Source organism: Hypomesus nipponensis, chromosome 6, assembly GCF_054491055.1.
Source record: "Hypomesus nipponensis isolate SF chromosome 6, ASM5449105v1, whole genome shotgun sequence".
NCBI lineage: Eukaryota > Metazoa > Chordata > Actinopteri > Osmeriformes > Osmeridae > Hypomesus > Hypomesus nipponensis.
Window position 1 is genome coordinate 19,610,110 of NC_140366.1, and position 26,688 is coordinate 19,636,797.

The 26,688-nt window shown below is 45.8% G+C and overlaps 1 protein-coding gene across 4 annotated transcripts; it reads left to right on the forward strand.

Moving 5' to 3' along the window:
- The first annotated feature begins 13,667 nt into the window (after window positions 1-13,667).
- vegfab (vascular endothelial growth factor Ab) lies at window positions 13,668-25,839 on the forward strand. Of its 4 annotated transcripts, none has more exons than XM_084699748.1 (8): window positions 13,668-14,402; window positions 15,944-15,986; window positions 16,884-17,080; window positions 17,799-17,875; window positions 18,883-18,915; window positions 20,475-20,543; window positions 23,581-23,712; window positions 23,815-25,839. In XM_084699748.1, the coding sequence occupies exons 1-8, from the start codon at window positions 14,349-14,351 to the stop codon at window positions 23,834-23,836; spliced, it is 627 nt and encodes a 208-aa protein (XP_084555874.1). In that variant the 5' UTR covers window positions 13,668-14,348; the 3' UTR covers window positions 23,837-25,839. The 4 variants fall into 4 exon arrangements, with proteins under 4 accessions (XP_084555874.1, XP_084555875.1, XP_084555877.1 ...); XM_084699751.1 differs by lacking the exon at window positions 13,668-14,402 and adding an exon at window positions 15,220-15,263; XM_084699750.1 differs by lacking the exon at window positions 13,668-14,402 and adding an exon at window positions 15,525-15,697.
- Window positions 25,840-26,688: the final 849 nt, after the last annotated feature.

Genomic DNA, 26,688 nt, shown 5'->3' on the forward strand with positions numbered 1-26,688 from the left:
AATTAAATGTAGAGCTAGCTAAGCACAAACGCTAATAACTAATGTTACAGAAATGTTACAGTAGACGGTACCTGTTTGCTTGGGGTGAGTCAATTGACTTAGCTGTTACACAACCCAGCCAAATTGGCTAAGTTAGCTAGTTAGTTTAGCTACTGTAAAAGCTAACAGATGTAGCTAAACTATGCAAACGGGCTTGTCACATCGGCGTTTGTCCCACACAAACTTTTGTGAGTGCTGCTCGGACAATCGGGACCACAATCTGCTCGTTTTATAGCTTTCAGCCACAGCTTTCTCCTGTTCTTCTAAAATGGGTGTAATACTCCGGGGATATAGAACAATTTGAGCCTGTGTCGTTATCAATCTCGATTTGTACAGCGGACGGCAGTTCTCACATCTACGAGGAATCTTTACCGCGCCATGAACGGCGCTAGATTAGGCCTGTGATGACGTAAATCCAAACCACATTCGGGGCGAGCGGGAGGGGATACAACTTTCTATGACAACCAGGAAGTATAAATACAGTTATGCTGCCGCTCGACATCGAAAAACGTAGATTTCCAAAGTTGCAGAAAGTCACCCGATTTGCCCCTACCTCGTCGTTAAGTTAGATTTTTATTATCGCTACGGAATGTTAAAAGTCGCTACATCAAGCAGCAAATTCTCTAAATTGGCAACATTGCTATCATTGTATTCGGGGCTCTCAAGTTTGATCAATATTAGGGGGGGGGGGGGGGGTCATATTACAGATATGGCATAACTTAGCAAACCATTTCTTTTAAGCCTTTGGAAACGTTTTTCCTACTTCAGTATATGTTCAGTAAGTGTAATGTTGGGGTTCCTAACCCTCCTGGGTTTGTGGAGAGTTTGAGGACCACACATGTGCACGCTGAGGCTGGACAGGGTGTCTGTGTCCTCGTTAAAACCTTGTCTGGGAGAACAGGAGATGGCTGATATAACCTCAAGATAAGACACTTACTGCTGCCCTCTCTGAGTTACAGCCAGGTCCTCTGGGACAGGGGGAGAGAGGGGGAGAGGGAGGGAGGGGGGAGAGAGAGGGAATTTATATATGGTCTAGTGTCTGTCAGCGAGAGCAAGAAAGAGAAAAGAGGAGACTTGTTACAGGAGGAAAGGAGAGGAGGAGAGGAGGAGAGAGGAGAGAGGAGAGGAGGGAGAAAGAGAAGAGACAGAGGAGAGGAGGAGAGACAGTCACTATGTTAACATGATGGTATCAATTTGAATCTAGCTTTATTCGGATAATGCTAATTATTGGGGCAACTGCTATTATCCTAAGAGGGTTTTCACGACGCGTCACGTCATACTGAAGTATAAACCGAACGTCGTCAAGGAAAATGGTTAATTATGGCCGTGTTTCAGGTTGTACCAATAGGACAGATCGAGAAAAAACATTTGGAATATTATCGACTTCCAAAAGTTATTAAAAACCAGGTAGAGTAATGCCAGAGATTATCAAAGGAAAGGAGGCGCTTGTGGTTGGCAATGCTCAACCAAGATCTACCAGGGAAAAAACAGAATTGAAAGTCACTTGACTACACCTTGAGTATCGCAATGATATCATACAGTTAAGGTTAGGTTGGTTAAAGACGTTATTGCGTTACTTACTTTGGCCTTCACAACACATTGGTCGTTGATAACTTGGTACTGCGTCTCCCTCACCCATCCACACACCATCTGGTTATAGGCCTCCAAACCTTTGTAGGATTTAAGGTCTTCCGCTGTGTATGGGCTCGGCGAGAAAACCAGGTTGTTGACTAAATCAGGATATGCAACTGAAGGGGGAGCCGAGTCGTCACGGATCTAAGAAGAGGGAGCTAACTCTAACTCGTAGGGATCTACATCGCCAATAAATCGTAATTTATCGAAATATCACGCCTTTTCTTGTGGTCCAAGTCCTCCCCTATATGCCTTTGCATCTTGGACACGTTTTGATGAGCTTTTTGGTTGTTTGGACATGGCTACATTCACTTAAAGTATCCAAAGCGCACAATACTCCATTGTACTCAGTTATTTACACCGAGTGCCTCCGGGTTACCGCCCAGAACGTGATGTCGGTGAAAATCCTCTATATATATGGCAGTGAATAAACCGAATCATTGGCCGAAAGCATTTCATATCCCAGTAAGATACGTGGCGCTGTTTTCATTACAACTAGTGGTGATACAGCCCTTTCCGCTTGACATCTTCACCACTACCAACAACTTATCGTCTTTTTCGACTTCCAGGTCACAACCTGGGAGGGAGGGCGGAGGGATCTCAAGCATCCACAAAGACGTAGAGTCCAGTTCATAGTCCAATTCACCGTTTACAAGCATGCGATGTCGGAATTATCAACCGGATCGGATCGAGTTATCTTGGGGTGTCGATCAAATCGTAGTCGGACCCCAATTATTCGAACAAAGGTTTTTACAAGAAAGGGATCATCCTATTTCAGTCCAAATAAGCCAGTAATTCGAATCCATGTAACCACGGTGACTGAGAGGTGGCTAAGATGGAGAAACTGAAAGCGATAGAGAGGGATGGAATGGAGTGAGAGAAACTTTTGAAATAATATTCCACATACGATGACAGTACAGACATGGCAGCACATAAAGCATAATAAGAACACTGTACATATTCCACATTCTATAAGACCTTAGTTCAGACTTCGCTGATGTGTCTGTTCTAAGAGGAGAACACCAGGAACATTCGGACAAGAACACCAGAGCATTCCAGAACACCAAAGCATTCCAGAACACCAGAGCATTCCAGAACACCAGAGCATTCCAGAACACTTCTACATCACAGTTCACCACTTCTACTGCGTGTCAAAGTTTTCTGTCAACACCACATGTCGCCCCCTTCCCAACCCTGTCTTGACCCCCCCCCCCACCCCGTACACATAAATTACTCTCCTACGAGGTGAAAGGTCAAAATGCTATTATTCAATCCCCCTTCTTTGGTTCGTCCCTACTTGATTTACTTGTGTCATATTAAAACCACAGCTTCTTTACTGGGACAGCGCACAGGCTGAACAGCTCTGTGTAAACGTGAAGAGGTTGGGGTGAGTTTTTGTAGACTCCCCAGTGCACACACACACACTTATAGACTCCCTTGTTCACACACACACTTATAGACTCCCTTGTTCACACACACACTTATAGACTCCCTTGTTCACACACACACACACACACACACACACACACACACACACACACACACACACACACACACACACACACACACACACACACACACACACACACACACACACAGACACACACACACACACACACACACAGCCTCAGACTCCCCTGTGTGTGAGGCCCACCTAGCATGGCGCTACACCTCGTAAATGAGCTGGAGGTTCCCTCCCCCCACGGTGTGGGATTACACCCCCCCCCACACCCACACCCACACACACACACACACACACTTCACACACATACGCTATGTGTGTGAACCTATGCACAGGCAGACCTTTGCGCTGCACACGAGTGTAATTCATTTGTGTAATTTCTGTAGTTAAAACTGACCTCAGTGTTTGTATAAAAAATTGGTATAATTCAATTTGTGATACATCATCTTGTGCTTGATTTGACAGTAAGAATTCCTGCATCACTGCTACATTTCCACCATCTTCTCTGACATTTACAGTTTCAAACTTGAACAAAGAATTTTGATGTCTCTCTTTCCCTCTTTCTTTCTTTCCAAACTCTCCTCACCAAAAATGACAGACTGCCTTTATCTGTAAAAAGCCATGAACTTTCCAGTAATCTAATGACGGAGATGTCATAAGCCTGTATTAGTGTGAGATGCACTATTGCTCATGCGTCTGTTGGGAAATTATATTTCCGATGAGATTACACTCAACAGTACAGAGCCAGTGATGGGCAGTTGGCATCTAACTAGAAGTGCAAAAAGCAATAGGTTAGTGCAAATAGTAATAACTGCAATGCAGAGTCATTGTTTATTAACAAGCTGGCGAATGGATGTCAGTGCTCACACTAAATGTACCAATGAGTAAAAAAAGATTATATATATATATATATATATATACTTTGGGGCCTGTTTGATGTTCAAACATGAATTATTTATAGTTTAACTTTCCTGATTGTGCCTTTCTCTTTCTTTCTCATTCACCCTCTCCCTCTCTCTATCTCTTGGTCACTCTACCTCTCTCTCTCCCTCTCTCTATCTCTTGGTCACTCTACCTCTCTCTCTCTCCCTCTCTCTATCTCTTGGTCACTCTACCTCTCTCTCTCTCCCTCTCTCTATCTCTTGGTCACTCTACCTCTCTCTCTCTCCCTCTCTCTATCTCTTGGTCACTCTACCTCTCTCTCTCTCCCTCTCTCTATCTCTTGGTCACTCTACCTCTCTCTCCCTCCCCCTCTCTCTCTCTTCTTCTTCTCTCTCCCTCTCTCTCTCTCTCTCTCCCTCTCCCTTTCCCTCTCTCCCTCTCACCATTTTTGAAAAGAGGTCAAACCTCTCCTTAATGATGTCACTGGGTGGGTCCATTATTCCAGGGGGTCCCAGGTCAGGGTCCTGAACCCTGCCGGACCGGTCCATTGGAGCAAGAGAAGGGGGGAGGGAACCCCTAGCTCTGCTGAGTGTTGAGTCTAGTCCCAGACACACATACTCTCACACACACACACTCTCACACACACACCCTTTTCCTGTTTCCCTTACACATATTCACACGTGAGTCACACCTATAAGTCTGTATGTGTCTGTGCGCTTATGTAAGTGTGTGTGTATGTATGAGTGTGTGTGAGTGTGTGTGTAAAAGGGAGGGAACATGGGTGTGTTCTACAAGGCGTTGGTGGGGATGGGGCCTGTCTCCTTTCTAAAGTCTTAATGAAGTGTGTTCACTGGAGAGGAATGCCTCAAGGATTCGATTCCCTTACTTTGTGTGTGTATGTGTTTTAGTGCATTGTTTAATGTGTGTGTGTGTGAAGGTGCATGTGGAGACCAGTGTGATTTTAGAAGGCTTCCTGGTTAGGCTGTATTGTGGAATGCTTTCCGCTTTCACAAACTCATTTCTTAGCACTTTATAAAAAGGCGTTTTCTAATAGGACCATGAGACAGCGTGTTGTGTGCGTGTGTGTTGTGTATGCTTTAAGTTACTTCAAAGTTGAGCACACAAAGAAGAGTCATTCTGACTCATGACTCATTCGCTCACCGTTAAACACAGACTGAGCCAAGTGCATACCAAGGTCATGATTCATTAACTCAATCATTCATTTTCACATTCAATAGGTTTGAAATTCATAAGTTCTCAACTTAACTATCCATTCACTCATTTGTGTATAGTGTAAATCATTTTTCTTCCATTTACTGACTGACTGATTGAACTGCTCGGTAGCATGTTCTCTAAACGATAGCTTGCTGAAAAAGCAAGCGTGACTTCAGCCCAGGTCCTGGAGTTTAGAGGACAGCAACAGCAGTTAACTAACACGACTCAGGAATAAAAACAGATCAAACACAAGGAAACGTTCTGCTGCGGAGTCTCTGTGAGGCGTGAAGGTCAGAGAGCTCATTTTTACAGAGAACAAAGAGAAAACACAGAGATAAGAAACTACATCTGGTCTGAGGAGCAGGAGGAGGGATACACAAAGCAGAGGGGAGGCAGGGATGAGGCAGAGGGGAAGCAGAGGGGAGGCAGGGAGGCAGAGGAGAGGCAGGGAGGCAGAGGGGAGGCAGAGGGGAGGCATGGATGAGGCAGAGGGGAGGCAGGGAGGCAGAGGGGAGGCATGGATGAGGCAGAGGGGAGGCATGGATGAGGCAGAGGGGAGGCAGGGATGAGGCAGAGGGGAGGCAGGGATGAGGCAGAGGGGAGGCAGGGAGGCAGAGGGGAGGCAGGGATGAGGCAGAGGGGAGGCAGGTTTCATGGTGTTCAGGTGTGCCTTGGCTGGGATGGGACCAGTGCCTGCCTGGTTGTGCGTGCGCTCTGAGGTTGGTGCATGTTGTGTTCAGGCCTGTACAGTATGTTATTCTGTGTGTGTGTGTGTGTTTGCATGCTTGTGTACAGTACACACATTTATTTTTCTGCACGTGTGTGTGTTTCGGTGTGTGTATTAATCTTGAACTCAGGAATGCAGTGAACAGCTTTCCCCCAGCCTAGGGGATTCGTTTACCTGTAAATTTCCACGGCTTTGATTACGAGGAATTCCATCTCACACAGAGAGGTCAAACACACTCCTATTCAATTCGTCAGAGAATACGAGCAAACAAGTCCCGACAGGTCACTGGCTCTTCCGGTGCCGTCGCTAGTCAGCTCTCGCTGCGACACTCCTGATTCTGACAATTTCCCTGAATGCACGGTCTACATGGTGTTCGTTTGGCAGACACTTTGATCCAATGCGACGTACGAGGACTTCATACAACCTTGATTTTATGATGTAACAGTTGCTGTGAATTTGTGTTTTAGGAGCACAGAACTCTGGATGTCAATTAAGTAAATATTAGCAGTTCAGAGAGTCTCTCACACACAGCGTGAGACAGGCCAGGTCGATTCTGACTTACATCCTGCTGCTGGCAAGGACGATTACACGGACGACTAGATAAACGCTGTCATCCTTCCCCTTGGCTGTCATCCAAACTTCCTTCTTCCTCCTGGCTGTCATCCAAACCTCAACCAACCAGAATTGCAAACGTTGACATTTCCTGTTGACATTTCATATGTGGATCTGTCCTGTGGGACCAGAAGAGAGCACTGTTTACATAACAGTTGTGTACACGTACTGTACAACTACACACCGTGCAGCTGGGCCACGTCACAATGAAACCACTTCAGTTTCTATCTCAAATCATCAAAGTTAATCATTAAATGAAAGGAGGTGAATAAAAGTTGGTAACTGGTATCGTTGTCCCATTCAACGGATGAATCAGACCAGGTGGTTTGTGGTTGTTGAAACGCTGATAGATTATCTCAACTACACGATGCACTGACCTGCAGGAGGTCAGACCTCTGTTAATGCTGACAGGTCCACACAGAGAGAGAGAGAGAGAGACAGAGCAAGAGAGAGAGAGAGAGAGAGAGACAGAGCAAGAGAGAGAGAGAGAGAGAGAGAGAGAGAGAGAGAGAGACAGAGAGAGAGAGAGAGAGAGAGAAAGGCAGAGAGAGAGAGAGAGAGAAAGGCAGAGAGAGAGAGAGAGAGAGAGAGAGAGAGAGAGAGAAAGGCAGAGAGAGAGAGAGAGAGAGAGAGAGAGAGAGAGAGAGAGAGAGAGAGAGAGAAAGGCAGAGAGACCTGTTTGTTATGACTAAACTGAGTAAATAAATGTGTGTACATGAAAGCAACAGGGATCAGTACACACAGGAAAGCAGGGTTAGGGTTAGCAGGTGTTTGCGTGTTTTTGCATGTGTGTTTACGTGTGCATCTGTGCATGTATATGTGTGTTTTAAGAGTGTTTGTGAAGTTACCAAGCAACATCACCCACCTGGGTCATCACAACACAAGACTGAGATTCCACAGAACACTCCAGTAAGTGAACATTGTTCTCTGTCTTCAAACAAAAATCAACTGACTGACTACATTTACATTTGGTCATTTAGCCGACGCTCTTATCCAGAGCAACTTACAGTAAGTACAGGGACATTCCCCCGAGGCAAGTAGGATGAAGTGCCTTGCCCAAGGACAAAACGTCATGTTGCACAGCCGGGAATCTAACTGACAACCTTCTGATTGGTAGCCCGATTCCCTAACCGCTCAGCCATCTGACCGTCTTTACTGGAATTCAACACCAGTCAGCAGGGTTTCTCCAACATTAACGTCACTCTTCATGAGAGTCCACGAGTGTTTCCCAGCCTGGAACCACCGACAGTCAGAAGGTGAGAGGTGTTTGTAAGACCTGGCAGGATGCAGGTCAGGGCTTCATGTAGGTTTCTTTACTTCCATGTCATCTTCAGCGTCAAAGCAGCAGACTCCCTCAGAACCACCCGTCTAGAAATACCCCGGATCGGAAGGAGAGAGAGAGGAGGGACAGAGAGAGAGGGAGAGAGAGAGAGAGAGTGAGAGAGAAAGCGAGAGTGAGAGAGAGAGAAAGAGAGAGAGAGAGAGAAAGCGAGAGTGAGAAAGAGAGAGAGAGAGAGAGAGAAGAGTGAGAGAGAGAGAGAGAGTGAGAGAGAGAGAGAGAGAGAGAGAGAGAGAGAGAGGGAGAGAGAGTGAGAGAGAAAGCGAGAGTGAGAGAAAGAGAGAGAGAGAGAGAGAGAGAAAGCGAGAGTGAGAAAGAGAGAGAGAGAGAGAGAGAAAGAGTGAGAGAGAGAGAGAGAGAGAGAGAGAGAGAGAGAGAGAGAGAGAGAGAGAGAGAGAGAGAGAGAGAGAGAGAGAGAGAGGAGAGAGAGGGAGAGAGAGGGAGGAGAGAGCTGCTTTGCTGATTGCCAGAGCACTTGAACTTTTCTAGCTCTTCATCTGAAACATGTTCATGTTCATCAAGACTAAAAGTCTGACATGCTGCAAGTCAAGAGGAGGACGGACTGTCACACACACAGTCGTTACCACACACACACACCAGAACAGTTTAGACGTGTGCTTCCTCTCCACGGCACGCTCTGCACAGCTGCCGGGGGTCAAAGGTCATCAGGGTTCTGGATGGTGGTGTGGTGGAGAGGAAACAACATTTGTTGGCCTTTATTTGAGCGCAAAATAGTTTTGAGCTTCATGTAAAACAAACAGCCGTTTTTCAATTGGTAAAACCTTGTCTAGTGAAGGTGATGTCTTTTTGTCTCTTAATTTTTCAGCCCCACCCTTATGTTTCTTAGCATGGTTTTCCAAATCATAAACATGTAAAACTGAAAGCATGCAGCCAAGGAGCTCTCCACCTTTATTACTCATTTAACCCTTGTGCTGCCTTCGGGTCACAAAAGGTTCATAACGAACCATCGTTGTGTTTACCCAATTTTACCCAATACAAAGGCAAAAAAAATAAAAATGTTTTAACCTTCGCAATGTGGGGGGTCTGAGACAGCCCAACAATTAAAAGAAAATGCTTCACTTTGTTTTTGTATGTGGTAAAATTGTCGCAAACGACGGTGGGTCACAATGACTGATGGGTCAGAATGACCCGAGGAGAACACAAGGGTTAAAAACTATTTGATGAATCAAATATAAAAGCATCATAGAATGTAAAGTAAAGTAACAGCTAGCTGGCGTCAGTTACTTGTGAAATGTATAGATAATGTTTAACAGTCAAATCTCAATTTAGCTTGCACCTAACATATTTCAGTGTGCTAACATTAGTTGACCTAGCTTACTGTCAAAGATCGTCAGACCACTGAGATAGGAAAGGGCACCCACGGCGAGCTTGGGAAGTTGAGTGTGTATTAGTTTTTTTTGGGGGGGGGCACCATTGTAACTTTTTTGAGCAATCAAATATATCTCTTGTTCTGCCTGTTTTGTGATATACATGCCTAAAAGGTGCCTAATATTTATATAATATCTGCATTATAATTATAATAACAGATTTTTCAGTTGGCAATTTTTTGGTGCTCCCTCAGGACGTTATCCTGCGGACAGAGCATGGTGTTAGGGTTATGGGAGTGGTGGCACTGGATGAGGGCTTGCTTTCAGGGTGTCTACAACTGTCAGAACTTCTGTGCAGGAATATGATGTGTCTGTAAGAGCGGTGAGAGAGAGAGAGAGAGAGAGAGAGAGAGAGAGAGAGAGAGAGAGAGAGAGAGAGAGAGAGCTGCTAACATGCTGCTGAGACACAAGGAGGAGAAGGGGATGATGAACTGAAAGAAAGTAGCCCTTCTCCAACACACACTGTCCCCCATCCCCCCACACACACGCACACACACACACACACATTCCTGTATGACGTGCTGACCCCACCAGCCACCAGACAGGAACAGCAGCAGACCAGGCAACCAACGGCACCCAACCATTTCATCTCTAACAATCCCACAGCCCAGGGCATTGTGTGTGAGTGACCCATGAACACACACACACACACATCTTTAGTCACTCAGGCTTGTGGATACACACACATGGTCAGGTCTTGGCCAGGTCACCCCTGCAAAAAAGAGATTCTTAATCTCAATGGGACTATCCTGGCTAAGTAAAAGTTATAATAATAATAAGATGTTGGCAGACTTCCAGAACATCTCTCTTGTGATGATTGGCTGTGGATGTTATCAGGTGCTGTGGATGAGGAAGCTGCCTTCAGGTTCCATGTTTCTGAGGAAGAGCAAACACTTTTTCTTCTTTCTGAATCACTACATTCCAGAGGCTTGCCAAAGCCTTACCCTCTTTGACACACACACATTACCCAAGACATGATCTTTTCCAAGGGAAGATGGAGGGGAGAGGAAGAATGAGGGAGGAGAGAGAGGAGGGAGGAGGGAGGGATGAGGGAGGAAGGGAGGGAGGGAGGGGAAAGAGGAGGGAGGGAGGGAGGGAGGGAGGGAGGGAGGGAGGGAGGGAGGGAGGGAGGGAGGGAGGGAGGGAGGGAGGGAGGGAGGGAGGGAGGGAGGGAGAGGAGGGAGGGAGGAGAGCGGGAGGAGAGAGGAGGGAGGGAGGAGAGAGAGGAGGGAGGGAGGGAGGGAGGGAGGGAGGGAGGGAGGGAGGGAGGGAGGGAGGGAGGGAGGGAGGGAGGGAGGGAGGGAGGGGAGAGAGAGAGGAGGGAGGGAGGAGAGCGGGAGGAGAGAGGAGGGAGGGAGGAGAGAGAGGAGGGAGGGAGGGAGGGAGGGAGGGAGGGAGGGAGGGAGGGAGGGAGGGAGGGAGGGAGGGAGGGAGGGAGGGAGGGAGGGAGGGAGGGGAGAGAGAGGAGGGAGGGAGGAGAGCGGGAGGAGAGAGGAGGGAGGGAGGAGAGAGAGGAGGGAGGGAGGAGAGAGAGGAGGGAGGGAGGAGAGAGAGGAGGGAGGGAGGAGAGAGGGAGGAGAGAGGAGAGAGGAGGGAGGGAGGAGAGAGGAGGGAGGGAGGGAGGGAGGGAGGGAGGGAGGGAGGGAGGGAGGGAGGGAGGGAGGGAGGGAGGGAGGGAGGGAGGGAGGGAGGGAGGGAGGGAGGGAGGGAGGGAGGGAGGGAGGGAGGGAGGGAGGGAGGGAGGGAGGAGGAGAATGAATTAAGAAGAAAATGGGGGGGAATAAAGGCCAACAGAAACTCCTTAGTAATGTGCACCATCATACTTTGGCAGTGTGCCTGGGAGGCTTCAGTGACGGTGTGGAACTAGGAAATATCGAGCAAATATCTATAGTTGATGAAGAAATGTGTGTGTAATAATGATATGAGTGTGTATGAGAACTGTGTAATGATGTGAGTGTGAGGACCAACGCAGCAGCAGCAGCAGCAGCAGCAGCAGTAACAGCAGCAGCAGCAGCAGTAACAGCAGCAGCAGCAGCAGCAGTAACAGCAGCAGCAGCAGCAGCAGTAACAGCAGCAGCAGCAGTAACAGCAGCAGCAGCAGCAGCAGCAGCAGCAGCAGCAGTAACAGCAGCAGCAGCAGCAGCAGTAACAGCAGCAGCAGCAGCAGTAACAGCAGCAGCAGCAGTAACAGCAGCAGCAGCAGCAGTAACAGCAGCAGCAGCAGCAGTAACAGCAGCAGCAGCAGCAGCAGTAACAGCAGCAGCAGCAGCAGCAGCAGTAACAGCAGCAGCAGCAGTAACAGCAGCAGCAGCAGCAGCAGTAACAGCAGCAGCAGCAGTAACAGCAGCAGCAGCAGCAGCAACAGGTGCAACTCACGTGACCGTGTGTCGGGGATGATGTTATTTTACAAGTGGGTACGAGAGATCTCATTAAGTGTGTGTGCGTTCAAATAAGAGTGTGTGTGCACATGTGTATGTGTGTGCGTGTTTCACTAACGCACATGGCGTGTGTGTTAAGACACACACACACTCTGAGTCAGCAGAAGCAGGACTGTGGTGACACGGCTGGTGTTATTCTTCAATTAAACTATGAAGCCAAGAAACTCTCCTCATCCCTGCTCACCTTACACACCAGCCCTCCACTCTAAAAGCTTTCTCCCTCCTCTCTCTCTGCAGCCCATCTACCTCCCTCCCCCTCCACTCTCAAAGTGTCCCTTCATTCTTTTTGCATTTCTCCTCCGTCACTATTATTTAAACGTTTTACTTACTGACACACACACACACATACACCCACACACACAGACACACAGTGACATTAAGTCATTTAGCAGACGCTCTCATCCAATTTGCATGGCCGGGAATCAATCCGGCAACCTTCTGATTAATAGCCCGATTCCCTCACCTGACCCCCACACACACACAGAAAGGCCTCAATCCATACATAACAGATCCATAGCTGAGCTACCAAAAAGTTGCTGTGTTTAAGCACAACAATTCTCCTTGACTGTGAACTTCCTGTATGTTGGCTGTGCAGTTTGTTTCACATGCAGTACCCTAACCCCACAGAAGAGGGCAGCCCTGCAGCTTTGGAAGTAAGCTTTGATTGGACGCAGATCTCACAATATTCTCATTCAGAAATTCTCATGTTCACTTCCTTTGTGATGTAAATCAGACGGTCTGAAAACTGTTGTTGATATTCACTGTAGGATAAGACTATTACCAAGTTCCACAATGGTGTGTGAGACAGTGTGAAATGTTTTCTTATACAGACACACTCCACTATTCTATGAAATTATGATGATCAGGAAGAGGAAGAGAATGCCGATGGTTTTATATTTTCAGAAATTATATTTTTTAAATCGAAACGCACAAATAGACTATTAAACTAATTATAATTCCTTGACTTTTGGAAGAGTGCAATAGCGCACGTTCGCAAGAGATTTGAACGGATCGGTCTTTTTTTGATCTGCCGGCTGTCAGGTGCCGACCGGACACCTGCAGATCCCAGCAAAGGAAACCCAGAAACCTTGTTTAGCTCTGTGAGACGAGGGGAAAAAACCACTCGACACAACACGCACGCTCCAACTTTCCATGACAACGACGCACAGTGACGCTGGGATGACCAACGCTCAAATCACATGTGCTGGAACCGACCGGCACGGCTGCGTTCGCGAAAGCACGCACACACCTGTACGTGGTCGGAGACACACACGCACCAAATCTCCCTAGTCCTAATTCGGTTCGATTCCAATGTCCAGGGATTTCGCTGGTTGCATGAGAAGTGATATTCCGTTTAATTTCCCTTTATAGCTCACGGGAGTTTCCATCTACGCAGTTGGGCATGGTACAGGATTAGACATATCTCTGCCTACGTAATAATTAGGCTACATATTCCGTAATCTATAAAATTAAATACATTCAAATTTGCAGACAAAGTGACCTCGATCTCAGTTCAGTTGGTTCTTCACTGTGTTCACATAGGCTAAAAAAATAACAACGCTGTTCCAGTTAAACAGAAATGCAGGAGCTGGTGTGACAGACTCGTAGAAATGATCAATCTATTCATTTTCTTATTTACATGTTTGTTTGTTTACTTATAATGTCACATGTTCTTATTATCCTATAACGGCGTAGGTCTACGCATACGGAACAAACCCAATGTAGTACAACAACCATGCAGCCCTACACTTTAACGGACTCGCTTTTACAGTAGTTCGTCTTTGAGGTTATCACCAAAGTCAAGGTTTAATAGATGAACTTCAAAACCTCCTGAGCTCCAACGGGTTCGGGCCAGTGCGCAAACATAGGTCCGCCCCCTCCATTCACCAGCAGCCAATCCGCGGTGTCTAAAGCTCCCAATCCGCCCGTAGACCGACCGTCTGAGCAGACAGCGTCCTCGCGGCTGGAAGAGACGGAGAAATTTTAGACCTCGAGAATCTTTTACGGTGATGTGTTAACGATTCAGCAAGGAAAGAAGACTGCTGGATCAAACGAATTGGTAGAAGGAACAGGAAGTGAAAATCAAACGGCGGTTTATCACACGGAGAGAAGTTTTGAAGGAAATCCAGAATGTTGATTCAGTGAATGTGATTTCAAGTGTAGCTCTAGACTGGCACGACAGTTGCAGGAGCGAAAGTTTCAGTCGCCGCATTTTCCCTTTTTCCAATGGACACGCACTTGGAAACGGCTAGGACACCAAGCATGGGATTACTTTTGTAATGTGGATTGCAATTGCCTTTCAAGAAAATAAAGATTTATTACAGAACAATGTGAGAAGGTACGCGTCTTGGATTCTCATGTTTCTGGATATCTTGAAAATTATTGGCAACAGTTGAAAGAAAGACGTTATGCTCAAAGGATTTTCGTCCAGGTGTCGCTCCGACCGTGGGACCGGAACGGACCTAACGCCTTTACAGCAGCCAGTTTACTGTTTAGACAAGTTCTAGCAGTCATACTTTGTTATCCGTGTTATAAACTTCACAAATGCTTTGGCAGAAATCGCTACAATACTGGATTGGATTTTAAATCGACGTCTGCATTTGGAATTTCAATCATGAACTTATTTGACAGTTTGACACTACTATTTTTGACGCTGTTGGCTGTCAGGGTAAGTTATGTGGCTTAAAATGAAAGGTCTTCAGTTGGGACAGAGAGAAATAGACAAGAGTTTCTGAAATGTGGTCAAGTGTCGTTAATGTCTTGGCCGTCCTTGTCGCTCCCCCGGCTAGGTCATTGCTCATGTTTAAACCTCAAATATTTCATGGCTTCAGGGATAATTAAATAGTCATTACGCAAACCTGACTATAGACTTCACACATACAGTCCTGCGTGGTGGGCGGTGCATTTTGGTTGCTAAGAGGGAATATGTAAAGCTTCAGGTCGAATGTTATGAAGTTTAGAGTCGGGTGATTGCGGGCCTGCTAAAACCACCTTGGCGATATTATTACGCTTTAAAGGCGCAGCGGTCCATTTTGAATTATAGGAGAAGCAGGTTCTATTTTTATTATGTCACAAGATTTGCACCAGAAAAAATACAAATTGCATGTCATGTTCAAAAAATGTTTACGGTATGGATTATATAGCATAGATACATACTTCTCCATCGGATAGTTGTTGAGACTTGAATATGACTTGGCCGAGTTTTCTACTTAATCATTAATTTAGACCACTGTAGTGCCCAGCACCGGAGCAAAGGTTGACAAGAATATTGCTGTTAGGCCTATACAATTATTTAAGTGTGACCTAACTCCATATTTGATCGCGATGTGAGAACATTTATTTAACCTAAAGGTAGTCTAATGTGTTACTATAGCTAATTCTTATTTAGCCAACTATTCACAACCTGACACTTTTTTTTAGCTGTTCGTCTATAGCACTATCTCCAACTCGATCGCAGCTTGCTCGTGACTGACGGGCTTTCTGTGAACGACTTACAGCCTAACCACGTTACCGAGTAGCCTAGACTAAGGTACATGACTACTAACACTGCAAATTCTCGCAAATCCCGTCCTCATTAATAAGACAGTTTACAAGCTCCGGGGGCCTCGTGTAAAACCCAATCATCGGGCCCTCACACCACCGAAGGGGGCGGGCTCTGCAGACACACGAGGGCCCCCAATGTTTTTCTTTTTTAGATTTAAATTAAATCGGTCACCGCTTGTCCCAATGAAGGCTAGTGTGACGCACTGATAATATCTCCCTTGCCACACGCAATGTTGTGTCTCTCTAGTGTGTGCGTGTGTGTGTGTGTGTGTGTGTCTGTGTGTCTGAGAGTCAGTGCGCATGGGCAATTTTGTGCCGAGACACGCTGAAAGCAAGCAGATCCCTCGTGAATACGTTAAATTATTGCCAGCCATACCGGCTACAGGTTGCTCGTCTTCATTGAGATGTTAATTTACCAGGGTAGGAACATTTTCGAAAACTGAATAACTTAAAAGTTAATGACAATGTCGAATTTGGCTTTGACACAAAACAAACATAGGCTAGTTGGTGATCTTTGACAGCGTCTACGTCATATCGAAAGCCTGGCGCCACGTAGCCAGTCTGAAGTGGTTAAACATATGTAACTGCCACTGCCGAGTGTAATTATGTCATGTTGGCAGAAATGTATAACCTCGAACGTGTTACTCTTTGCTCTCTCCCGTGCAGGGAGCCCACATACCAAAGGAAGGCGGGAGAAGCGCGCATGACGGTAGGTGTCTCGTAGGGCATCGTGGGAACAGCTTTCACGGGGCTTCCTCGAAGGCAGAAAGCCAAACGGGATTGTTGAGGTTCACGATGACAAGAACAGGGAAACCAACAGTGCTCTCAGGATTTACATATAACTGCAGCGCCACCCAGGGGACGCCCGAGTAAAAACAACATTAAGAACACAGTAGGCCTGTTAGAATATGTAAATAACACTGAGAATAGGAACACATTCCGAATCTGGAAAATTATTTGAGGTTAAGATGGGGAAATTAGTATTTTAAATGGAGGATAGGAATTTGCTCTTTGGCCCGTCCTTGTTTTTTTTTTTACCCAATCCAAAATTGCACAATATGTTGTATAATCAGAAGCCAGCACTGGCGTGGTTTTGTGTCATGCTGTGTTGGGTTTGGCTGGGGAACCTACTCTGTTAGGGGTGAGATCTGCTCATCCCCAACCTCACCCTCAGAGACACTCTTCAGAGATGTGGCCATGGGTTACCCAACATTGGCATCTCTGGGGAGGGGAGGGGAGGGAGGGGAAGGGAGGGGAGGAAAGCTGAGGGAGGATGTGGAGGGTTAGGGTAACTAAACTGAGAGAGGGACAAGGTCACGTAGATTATCTTGACTTGATATCAAGATATAATATAGATTAGCAACCAGAGGATTTTATGTGTGTGTAGTAAGATGGTGTGTAGTAAGATGGTGTGTAGTGATATGGTGTGTAGTGAGATGGTGTGTAGTGAGATGGTGTGTAGTGAGATGGTGTGTAGTGAGATGGTGTGTAGTGAGATGGTGTGTGTCTCAGTGTGTTGTCTTCTCCTGTCTACAGCTGGAGCACCACAGAAACACTCTACACACTGCTTACTGAAGGTGTGTGTGTGTGTGTGTGTGTCCTGCAGTGATCCCCTTCATGGAGGTATATAATAAGAGCCTGTGTCGGCCCAGAGAGTTGCTGGTGGAGATCCTGCAGGAGTACCCAGAGGAGGTGGAGCACATCTACATCCCGTCCTGTGTGGTGCTGACGCGCTGCGCAGGCTGCTGCAACGACGAGATGCTCCAGTGCACCCCCACCTCAACACACAACATCACCATGGAGGTCAGAGCCTGACCCCTGACCTCTCACCCTACACCTCCCCACACATCACCCTGGAGGTCAGAGCCTGACCCCTGACCTCTCACCCTACACCTCCCCACACATCACCATGGAGGTCAGGCCCTGACCCCTGACCTCTCACCCTACACCTCCCCACACATCACCCTGGAGGTCAGGCCCTGACCCCTGACCTCTCACCCTACACCTCCCCACACATCACCCTGGAGGTCAGAGCCTGACCCTTGACCTCTCACTATGATACTTCTCACTTTCTCATCTGACACAAATATACCCAAGTGGAAAGCCAGTTGACTTGTGTTTCCATGACTACACAAAAGTGTAGTCACATACTGCAAAATGCACATACTGGTTACTTTAGTATATGTCCATATATTTGTACTTATCCTTTGTAAGTAGACTTTAAGTATAATATTCTTTCACTTGGGTAGGCTTGCCCTCTGACCTCTGAATCCTCGTTCTCTCTGACCATGGACATGACATGACCTTTTAACCTCACCTCTAACCCCTCTTCCATCACCCCAAAACATGATGTCACTACGAGAAGATACACCATGACCTGACTCCTGACTTCTTATCTCCTAACCTGTACCCAATACACAAATATTCCTTAATCCTCAATAATTTACCTCCCTCTCTCCCTCCCTCCATCTTTCTTTCTCTCAACAACACTGACACAATCTCTCTCTCTTTGTCTCCCCAGATAAAAAGAATAAAACCACAAAGACAACAAAATGATATTTTTATGAGTTTTACAGAACACAATTCTTGTGAATGCAGGTAAGAAAACACACACACACACACACACACACTGTTCACCTAAGACCCATGTCTCCACATAGATCTCCTTTTCCTGTCATCTTTTCTCTGTCCCAATCTCAAACACCTGAACAGGTGAACCCGTGTCCCAGCTCTCCAGAACGCTGTGTCTCAACACAGCTCTCACACACAGCTCAGACACGCTATTCAGGGCTGGATACACTTCTCTTGCCATTATCATTTTTATGACCAATCATAGTTGTGTCAGATAATCTCCAAGAATGCTGTTCAGGTGAATGAGTGACATTGTTTCCTTTACAACCCTCCTTCACAAACCTTTTTTTTTACAAATCTCTACATAATCCCAGGGTCAGGACTATCACACCACAATGTCCACAACTACCAGAAACAGCCACCAAAAACTCCTTTCTGAATTGAGAAGAGACTTTTTGGGAAGCTTTTCTGTACTCAGATAGAGTACAAGGTCCTGGCCCTGCAGTCCTGATGTAGGAATCAGAACTGGATGAACATGAACCATGTTCAACACATCTTCCAGTTCGTGTTGACGTTTTCTTTGACCTCAGAGCAGAGTTAGGAGTATTAAACACTGTTTCCTAACTCCTGGCCCCATGGATCAGCTCTGCCAGCTCCACAGTTGCTCCACACAGTGCTATCAGCAACAGAGCTGTCCAGTTGAGCAATGAAATAACTTGACAAGCCACTATTGTTGTCAGATGTGTGTGTGAGTGTGTGTGTGTGTGTGTGTGTGTGTGTGTGTGAGTGAGTGTGTGTGTGTGGGGGGGGGGGGGGTGAGGTATGCATGTTACACAAACAATTTGCGTAAAGAAATTGGAGAAAGCAAGTCTTGTGGGAGAGTGAAGCCAGTATTGCCATGGCGACTCGGAGAGACCAAGTGTGTATGGAGGACCTCACAGGCAGTCTGTCTCACGTTGATGATGCGTACTGTTTACCTGGACACAGCCGCTTGGGTGCAATGTCATCTCATGCTGTTTGTTTCTCTGTTTCAGGCCGAAGCCAGAGGTGAAAGAACCGAGAGAAAAGTGAGTAGAAACTGCTTCTGTGATCGGTCATTAGACTCTGGATCTGGTAGGGGATTGTGGGTGCCTGTTATGTTTCATTCTTGTTTCCATCTCTTTCTCTATACGCCTCTCTCTTTTTCTGTGTCTTTCTGTAACTCTCTCTCTTCCTCTCTTTCTCTCTGTCAATTCCCATAAATCATCTGGATCCACTTTTCATTCCACTTCTCATTCCGTTATCATTTTGATGACCAATCATAGCTGTTTTACACATGTAATCTCCCGGAATGCTGTTCAGGTGAACGAGGTCATCGCCCTCTCTGCACCTGGCCTTTACATCCTCTTTACCATTCTGTTCCTCACCTGCTTTTCTCCTTCCTCTCTCACTATCACCACCCTAACAGACGCCTAAAGAGCTCACCTCTCTTTTATTGCCTCTTCTGATGTTGGCAACCTCCTCTTCAGGCTGGGTTCTGTGTTTTCTTCACTTTTTTATGATCAGAGCTGAAGACGGTTTGTTTGTCTAAACAACAGGGGTTAAGGATCTGAGGGTCATTCCCCTCCTTGCCTCCTCCCGCAGCCATGGGCAGGCTCCTCAGCTGGGGTTTATGTACATGTGTACGTCTCCTACGATGTAGATAAGAATTGGATCTTGAGGCCGTCGCTGACCTTGGTTTTAACTGCTTATGGTTCTGTCTTCAGCAAGTTTCCTAACTGGAATGTTCCGGGGGTCGTTCAACTCCTGTTGAGCTACCGTACTCCACTGCGACCTCTGACCCCCCGGCCGCTGTTTAGCTGCTACCGGGAGGTTAATGATCAGAGGTGGTGAGGGGGAGGGGGGCTAAGCCGTTAACCTGCTGGTGTTTGCTGGGCAGTGATCCATGTTGTATTAGCGGGTCTCTCAGCATCTACCTAGCGACCGCAGCAGGCTTGTTCAGCAAGGCAGTGGTGGTGCATATTAATGTACTCACTTACCAGACGCTTATCCACAGGGAGGATTTGAACCTGCAACCTCTTGATCTGCACTCAAAGGCACACTGAGCTATACCCAACCCTAGGGGGGACTTTTACCCAGGAACTGGAGTGGGATTATTTAGCGGGTGTTTGAGTGCTGGGGTAGACAGTTACCTGCTGAGAGGTGACAGGGCAGATCAAGCAGCTTGGCTGGATGTTCCTGCAAGCTGGAAGCTCGATTCTGCTGAACTGGGCCAGAGAACTGGAACAGGGCTGAAATAGAGCAGTCTAATTGTTCTCTGTTTGTGAGACCTGCTGAGGGAGAGGTTTGGCTCCAAACGGTGTTTTTCTCGAGCCAAACAATTGCATAAACTCTCTTTGTCTAATTTGAACATGAGATTTTTTAAAGAAACAGGTGCATGTGGCTTTTATCACTGTGTTGGGTAATATATGATATATGTCATGTATATGAGTAAAAGTAGGCCTACTATATAAATATATAATAATATATACCCATCCATTCACGCATTGGTCAGCCAACTGATATCTGACATGTGGCTGTGCTGCCTCCCTCACCCTCCCAGTCGTCTCAGACATTCTGCGTTGTTCTGCTTGTTCTTCACTTCCAGAAAATCCCGGAGTGGCAAAGGCCAAAAGAGAAAGAGAAAGAAAAACAGAGACAAAAAGACTCGTGAATCGTATGTCAGTTCCGCCTCCTTCCTGCGCCTGAGTGCTGTTCAGCTGGTCTTTACGCTCGTGTGGGAAAAGCTTTTTTGTCCTTTTTAATTTGCGCTGTTTAATTTTCCCACTGACCACACTGATTGGCAGAATGCTTCTCCGTACCCATCAGCTACACCGCTGACACTAAAATCCAACCTACGCATAGAGTTGTCAGTCTATTTCTGCGTTGGCTAATACGTTGGTGTTGTTAGCATTTTAGCATACAGTGCTAAGAAAGCACCTTAGCTAGCACAGTTTGATTAGCATGTTAGCCACACAGGCTCCTGAGTTCACTGAGCATCCAAGCAGTCACAGCAGAAGCAGACTTTCAACCCCCCATGATCGGCCTTCAACTCCCACCGCTTCTCCCCTGTTCTTCCCCATTCCCCCTCACCCATTCCCTCTCACTGTTCAGTCACCCCTTCCCAGCCCCTCTGTGCAGGTCCTCCCCCACCTCCCTGGGGTGTGACGGAGTGCTGTGATGGATGGTGGGGTGGAGGTCTCCTCTCCTCTAGTGAATAGAGATAAATAGTGCATTTAGAAAGTACAGCAGAAGATCAAGGACCAGAAGAAAGTGCATAGTTCTAACTAAGTATATATTTGGAACTAAGTTCCAAGAATTTCGGAGGTCAGTCATTTACCAGACACATTGTAAAGTAACATCTCAGCTACCAGTCACAGTGTAAAGTAACCATATCTCAGCTACCAGACACAGTGTAAAGTAACATCTCAGCTACCAGACACAGTGTAAAGTAACCACATCTCAGCTACCAGACAGTTTAAAGTAATATCCCAGCTACCAGACACAGCGTAAAGTAACATCTCAGCTACCGGACACAGTGTAAAGTAACCACATCTCAGCTACCGGACACAGTGTAAAGTAACATCTCAGCTACTAGACACAGTGTAAAGTAATATCCCAGCCACCAGACACAGTGTAAAGTAACATCTCAGTTACCAGTCACAGTGTAAAGTAATCATATCTCAGCTAACAGCCACAGCGTAAAGTAACATCTCAGCTACCAGACACAGTGTAAAGTAAGATCTCAGCTACCGGACACAGTGTAAAGTAACCACATCTCAGCTACCAGACAGTATAAAGTAATATCCCAGCTACCAGACACAGTGTAAAGTAACCGCAACTCAGCTACCAGACACAGTGTAAAGTAACCACATCTCAGCTACCAGACAGTGTAAAGTAACCACATCTCAGCTACCAGACAGTGTAAAGTAACCACATCTCAGCTACCAGACACAGTGTAAAGTAACATCTCAGCTACCGGACACAGTGTAAAGTAACATCTCAGCTACCAGACAGTGTAAAGTAACCACATCTCAGCTACCAGACACAGTGTAAAGTAATATCTCAGCTACCAGACACAGTGTAAAGTAACATCTCAGCTACCAGACACAGTGTAAAGTAATATCTCAGCTACCAGACACAGTGTAAAGAAAAATCTCAGCTACCAGACACAGTGTTAAGAAACATCTCAGCTACCGGACACAGTGTAAAGTAACCACATCTCAGCTACCAGACAGTATAAAGTAATATCCCAGATACCAGACACAGTGTAAAGTAACATCTCAGTTACCAGACACAGTGTAAAGTAACCACATCTCAGCTACCAGACACAGTGTAAAGTAACATCTCAGCTACCAGACACAGTGCAACAATAACAAATATCCCAGATAGTTACAGTGTCACAATGACAGCGACAGAGCAGGACCCCAACCAGCATGGCTTTACAGACCATAATAATCTGCTATCTGCGCAATCACCGCTCTCGATGTTGAGTGTTGAGTCTGTCTCGTTTTGCTTTGTCTAGTACTCGTCCCTCTCCTCCTCCTTTCTCTTCATCCCTCAGGTTTTGGTCGTCTTCACAGACCCAGTGTGCCTTTGTAAGCGATGAGAAGATAGCCGAGATGGCTATCACTCTGTTCCTCTTGTGTGAGCTATGTAAACGAAGGAATCCTTTTGGTTGCCAAGTCTGTTTTTGTTCTGTTGTTGCTTACATGGTTCCAACCACAGAAAGAACACATTGTCTTAGGATTCATGGCTGCAATGTAATAGAACATATTTCCAATGACTAGAGGTTTTAAATGTATGTTACTGGTCGGAAGTTTGTACTCTTTGAAGATGGTTTTGTCCACCTTCCCATATGGAAACAGAATGCTATTGCCCTATCTAGTTTGGTATTGTTCATCATCATTCAAACCAGTTGTATCTTTAAACCGCTGATTTTCCAACTGAAATGTTTAACTGAGTAGAAAGTCAAGCCATGATTCAGCTTTTATTCAATAAAGTCTGAATCTTCCTATCAGTTCACCTACAGAGTCTTATTTTACTGCACACCAAGGACACGGCTGATACAGTTAACTCACAGAATTAATTATTAATACGATCTGAATGTTTGCTGTTGGGTCCTTTTAGTTTAGCCTGAGTTAAAATGTTATGTTTTGTGTATTAAGTCACAGCCGGTCCAACGCCTGCTAATGCATGTCTAACAGTAGCCACTGTGTGCAAAGCATCTTAAACATGTTCCCCCACACCCCCTCCATACCCCCCCATATCCTAAGAGGTGGGGGTCTCCTTATCTGGGGGAGCGGGAGAGGGGTGGGGGGATGGGGGGTAATCTTTCTGCTTGCATTCATGGACGATTTTAAAGTGTGCATGTGTGAGCGTTTGTGCATGCATGAGTTTGAGTGTGTGTACATGTGCAGTACCACCCAGTCATGTCCCATGCTACACCTGGGGGCGTACCAAAAGGCACATTCAGACACACACTCGCAAAAAAGATCAGGTATGTTAAGTTACAGCAAAACCAAAGTTGTGTTTTATGAGAACAATTTAATAATGCTCCCTCCCTCCTTCCCTCCCTCCCTCCCTCCCTCCCTCCCTCCCTCCCTCCCTCCCTCCCTCCCTCCCTCCCTCCCTCCCTCCCTCCCTCCCTCCCTCCCTCCCTCCCTCCCTCCCTCCTTCCCTCCCTCCTTCTCCCTCCCTCCCTCCCTCCCCAGCCACTGTGAGCCATGCTCGGAGAAGAGGAGACGGTGGTTTATTCAGGACCCGCTGACCTGCCAGTGCTTCTGTAAACACACGGAGGCCGACTGCAAGGAGCGCCAACTAGAGCTCAACGAGAGGACCTGCAGGTACGTGCAGGCCTGTGTGTGCATGCCTTGTTCCTGTGTAATACTATTTCTAATGTCTCTCTCTCCTCCCCCTCTCCTTCTCTCTTTCCTTTGCCTCCCAAGATGTGACAAACCCCGGAGATGAAAGGTCAATCTACAGACAAGACAGAAATGAAGGAATATTCATGAATATTTCACAGCACAGCACTTTGAACTCTCGACCCAATGCTCTCTCTCTCTCCTTGTAGAACAAACAGACTGAGAAACCACAGAGAAAACAAGAGAGAAAGAGAGAAAAATTAGAAGAAAAACACATCAAAGAAGTGACAAAGAAAATTGATATGAAAAAAAAAACTCCCGCTGTACATCTGTGCACCGCGATAAAAAAAAAGAATACAGAATTTGTATTGCTGCTAAAGAAAACAAACTGAAAACCACAGAGGTCCCAGAGCCTGCGGCCGACTGCTGGTTTTAGACTTGTGTAGCTCCACTGTGGTCTTGTTGGCAATTCATTTATGCAAAAACTTCACTGGATACTTCTACTGTGGCCACGTGCCAATCATGAACAACTGTGTCAAGGCGTGGAAGAAACAAGGGTAGAAGACTTCCTGTGAAGCAGGAAGGAAGGAGAGAACTCTGACACAGACTTCCTTTCCTGTCAGAGCCAGAACAGCCAATAGGAGATGGTGATCCAACCCTTTGTGAAGTCACTTCCTTTTGCAAGTTGTAAATGTGTACAACTTCCTTCTTGGTCTGATGCTAAGAAAAAGGACGAGGTGTCGTTTGTGTCTAAAGGGATTCTGATTCTGTCAAGGCTTGCACCGTGGAAACCACTAGTAACCACATATTCAGTAGCAGCTTGGATTCCATTGAGAAAAAAACTGTGCCTCACAAACTGTGCTGAGAAAACACTCAAAATACTTTTAAATTATTTTTTGCTTCTTTAATTTTTTGTTTTGTAGTAGGAGAGATGTCTGCCGTTGAACTCATGAAGCGTTGGATGTTCTGTCACCACTGTTCAGTCAAGTCACCGTTGCTCAATATAGATAATTTATAACACTAAAGATTCTTTTTCAGTATTCAGTCTTTTCCACATATTTAATTGGATCTATTTATACAGTGTTATGTCCATACTGGCATCCCCTCCCCTATCTTGGTGGTGTCAGGGACAGCTCCTTCTCAAGCTAGCTACCTGGAGAGCCCTGCTCTTTGCTTTTTGTGACAAAGATTAAGACAAATACTATCTAGACATTCCTTTCATGGAATTCCTTTAATTCCTTCCTTTCATGAATCTATTCTGGATTTGAAAACTTTTATCAGAAGGTGTAGGTGCTGTGTGTGATTTTAAACCAGTGCTATTGCCTTGTGTGTTTGTTTTGATGTATGCTTTTGTCTTTATTGGTACACCCAACGTTTGTGTGTGTGTGTGTATGTGTATGCGTGTGTATGTATGTATGTGTATGCGTGTGTGTGTGAGAGAGAACATGTCCTCGCTTGCTCCTCCTCAGATCTACATCGTGCAGATAGTAATAAAGGCTTTGCTACAAGCCGAGCCCTCCCCATCACCGTGGGGCTGTATGTACAGCGATAAGAGTGCGTGTCAAAGTGCCATCTCAGTGTAACCTTGGATTTCATTACTTATATTGTTTCCTTTCCAATATTAATGTGTTTTTTTGTGACTGTGTACAGTAGTAAAGCATATTTATTTACAAATTATATTGTTTTTTTTATATAAAATGAGTAAACGGTTGCTGTGTTTTGAAGGTTGTCTGGATTATGATGTCAGGGGTGTTTAAGGCTGGTGTCAAACTTTAAAGGGACACACAAGTCAGTTTCTCTTGTGTTAAACGCATAGTCAAAACAACGCTCTTTCAAAAGAAGAAAAGTCTACACAGCCCACTTAGACCATACATTAGCAGAATGATATAACCAGTATCATAAGTTATCATAACTCAGAGATTTCTTCTTTTGAATGTGTGTGTTGAACTATAGCCACAACATCAAACATTTGATAAATACTTCAACTGACCTTGTAACTGCTTCTCCCTGAAGAGCATTACAGTGTAAACAAACCCCCACTAGACGTGTCTACACACCCCTACTTAGACCAAAACGTTAGCTGTATGAATAAAACATCATGTTAAGTGATCGTGGTGCAGTGATTTCTTATTTTGAATGCAGAGAGTTAATGTGGTAGGCCTACACAGCAACCAGATGCTATTGTAAGGATCTTCAAGTTCAATAAATACCATTTATTTGGGACTTCACTGAGTTGGCGTTTACCTCCATCAGTGGGATAATTACTGTGAAAACCGGCGGGAAGGGATACAAGGGATAGTCACGAAGACAACAGCAGGAACCTCAACTCTCTACATTCTGGCTTCTTAAGAGAACTCAACCATCCCGTCGGGATAAACTAAAGGCATCTAAAGGTACAATAGGTAAGATCATTTCAGTAAAAAAAAAAAAAAAAAGATGTGTTCCCTTTAAACAAGTCGTGTAAGATCATGAGGCCCTTGAGAGTGGTTTAGCAACACCAACAGCTCAGTGCCAGTGGAATGTCGATTTATAATTTTGGAGCGGCCCTATACTTTCCAGACAATTATGTTCCAGCAATCCTGTTCCAGACAATTGCATTTGATGAGGCAGGATTTCTTCCTTACTAATTTTGTGATACCGCTATCTGATTGAGCTGGAGGAAAACGTGGAGGAAAACGTGGAAGTTCAGATTTTAATGTATGTTCTACTTGTTGCGATTTTAAACTGAATTTCAAATAAGAGTCCCAGACACATCTTACACGTCTTGACAAAACAAAGCTATAGGCCTAGCCTACGTGCAACCACAGAAATTAGCCCGCATCAACTAGCCTATATAGCCACTTGGCCCACTACACTGTTGCCAGGACGCTCTAGTAGCCCGCTAGCCCGTTAGCATGCCTAATTCCCATTTAATGTGGATTAAGGGGCGGTTGTTGGGTCTTTTGTGTGTTTGTTTTG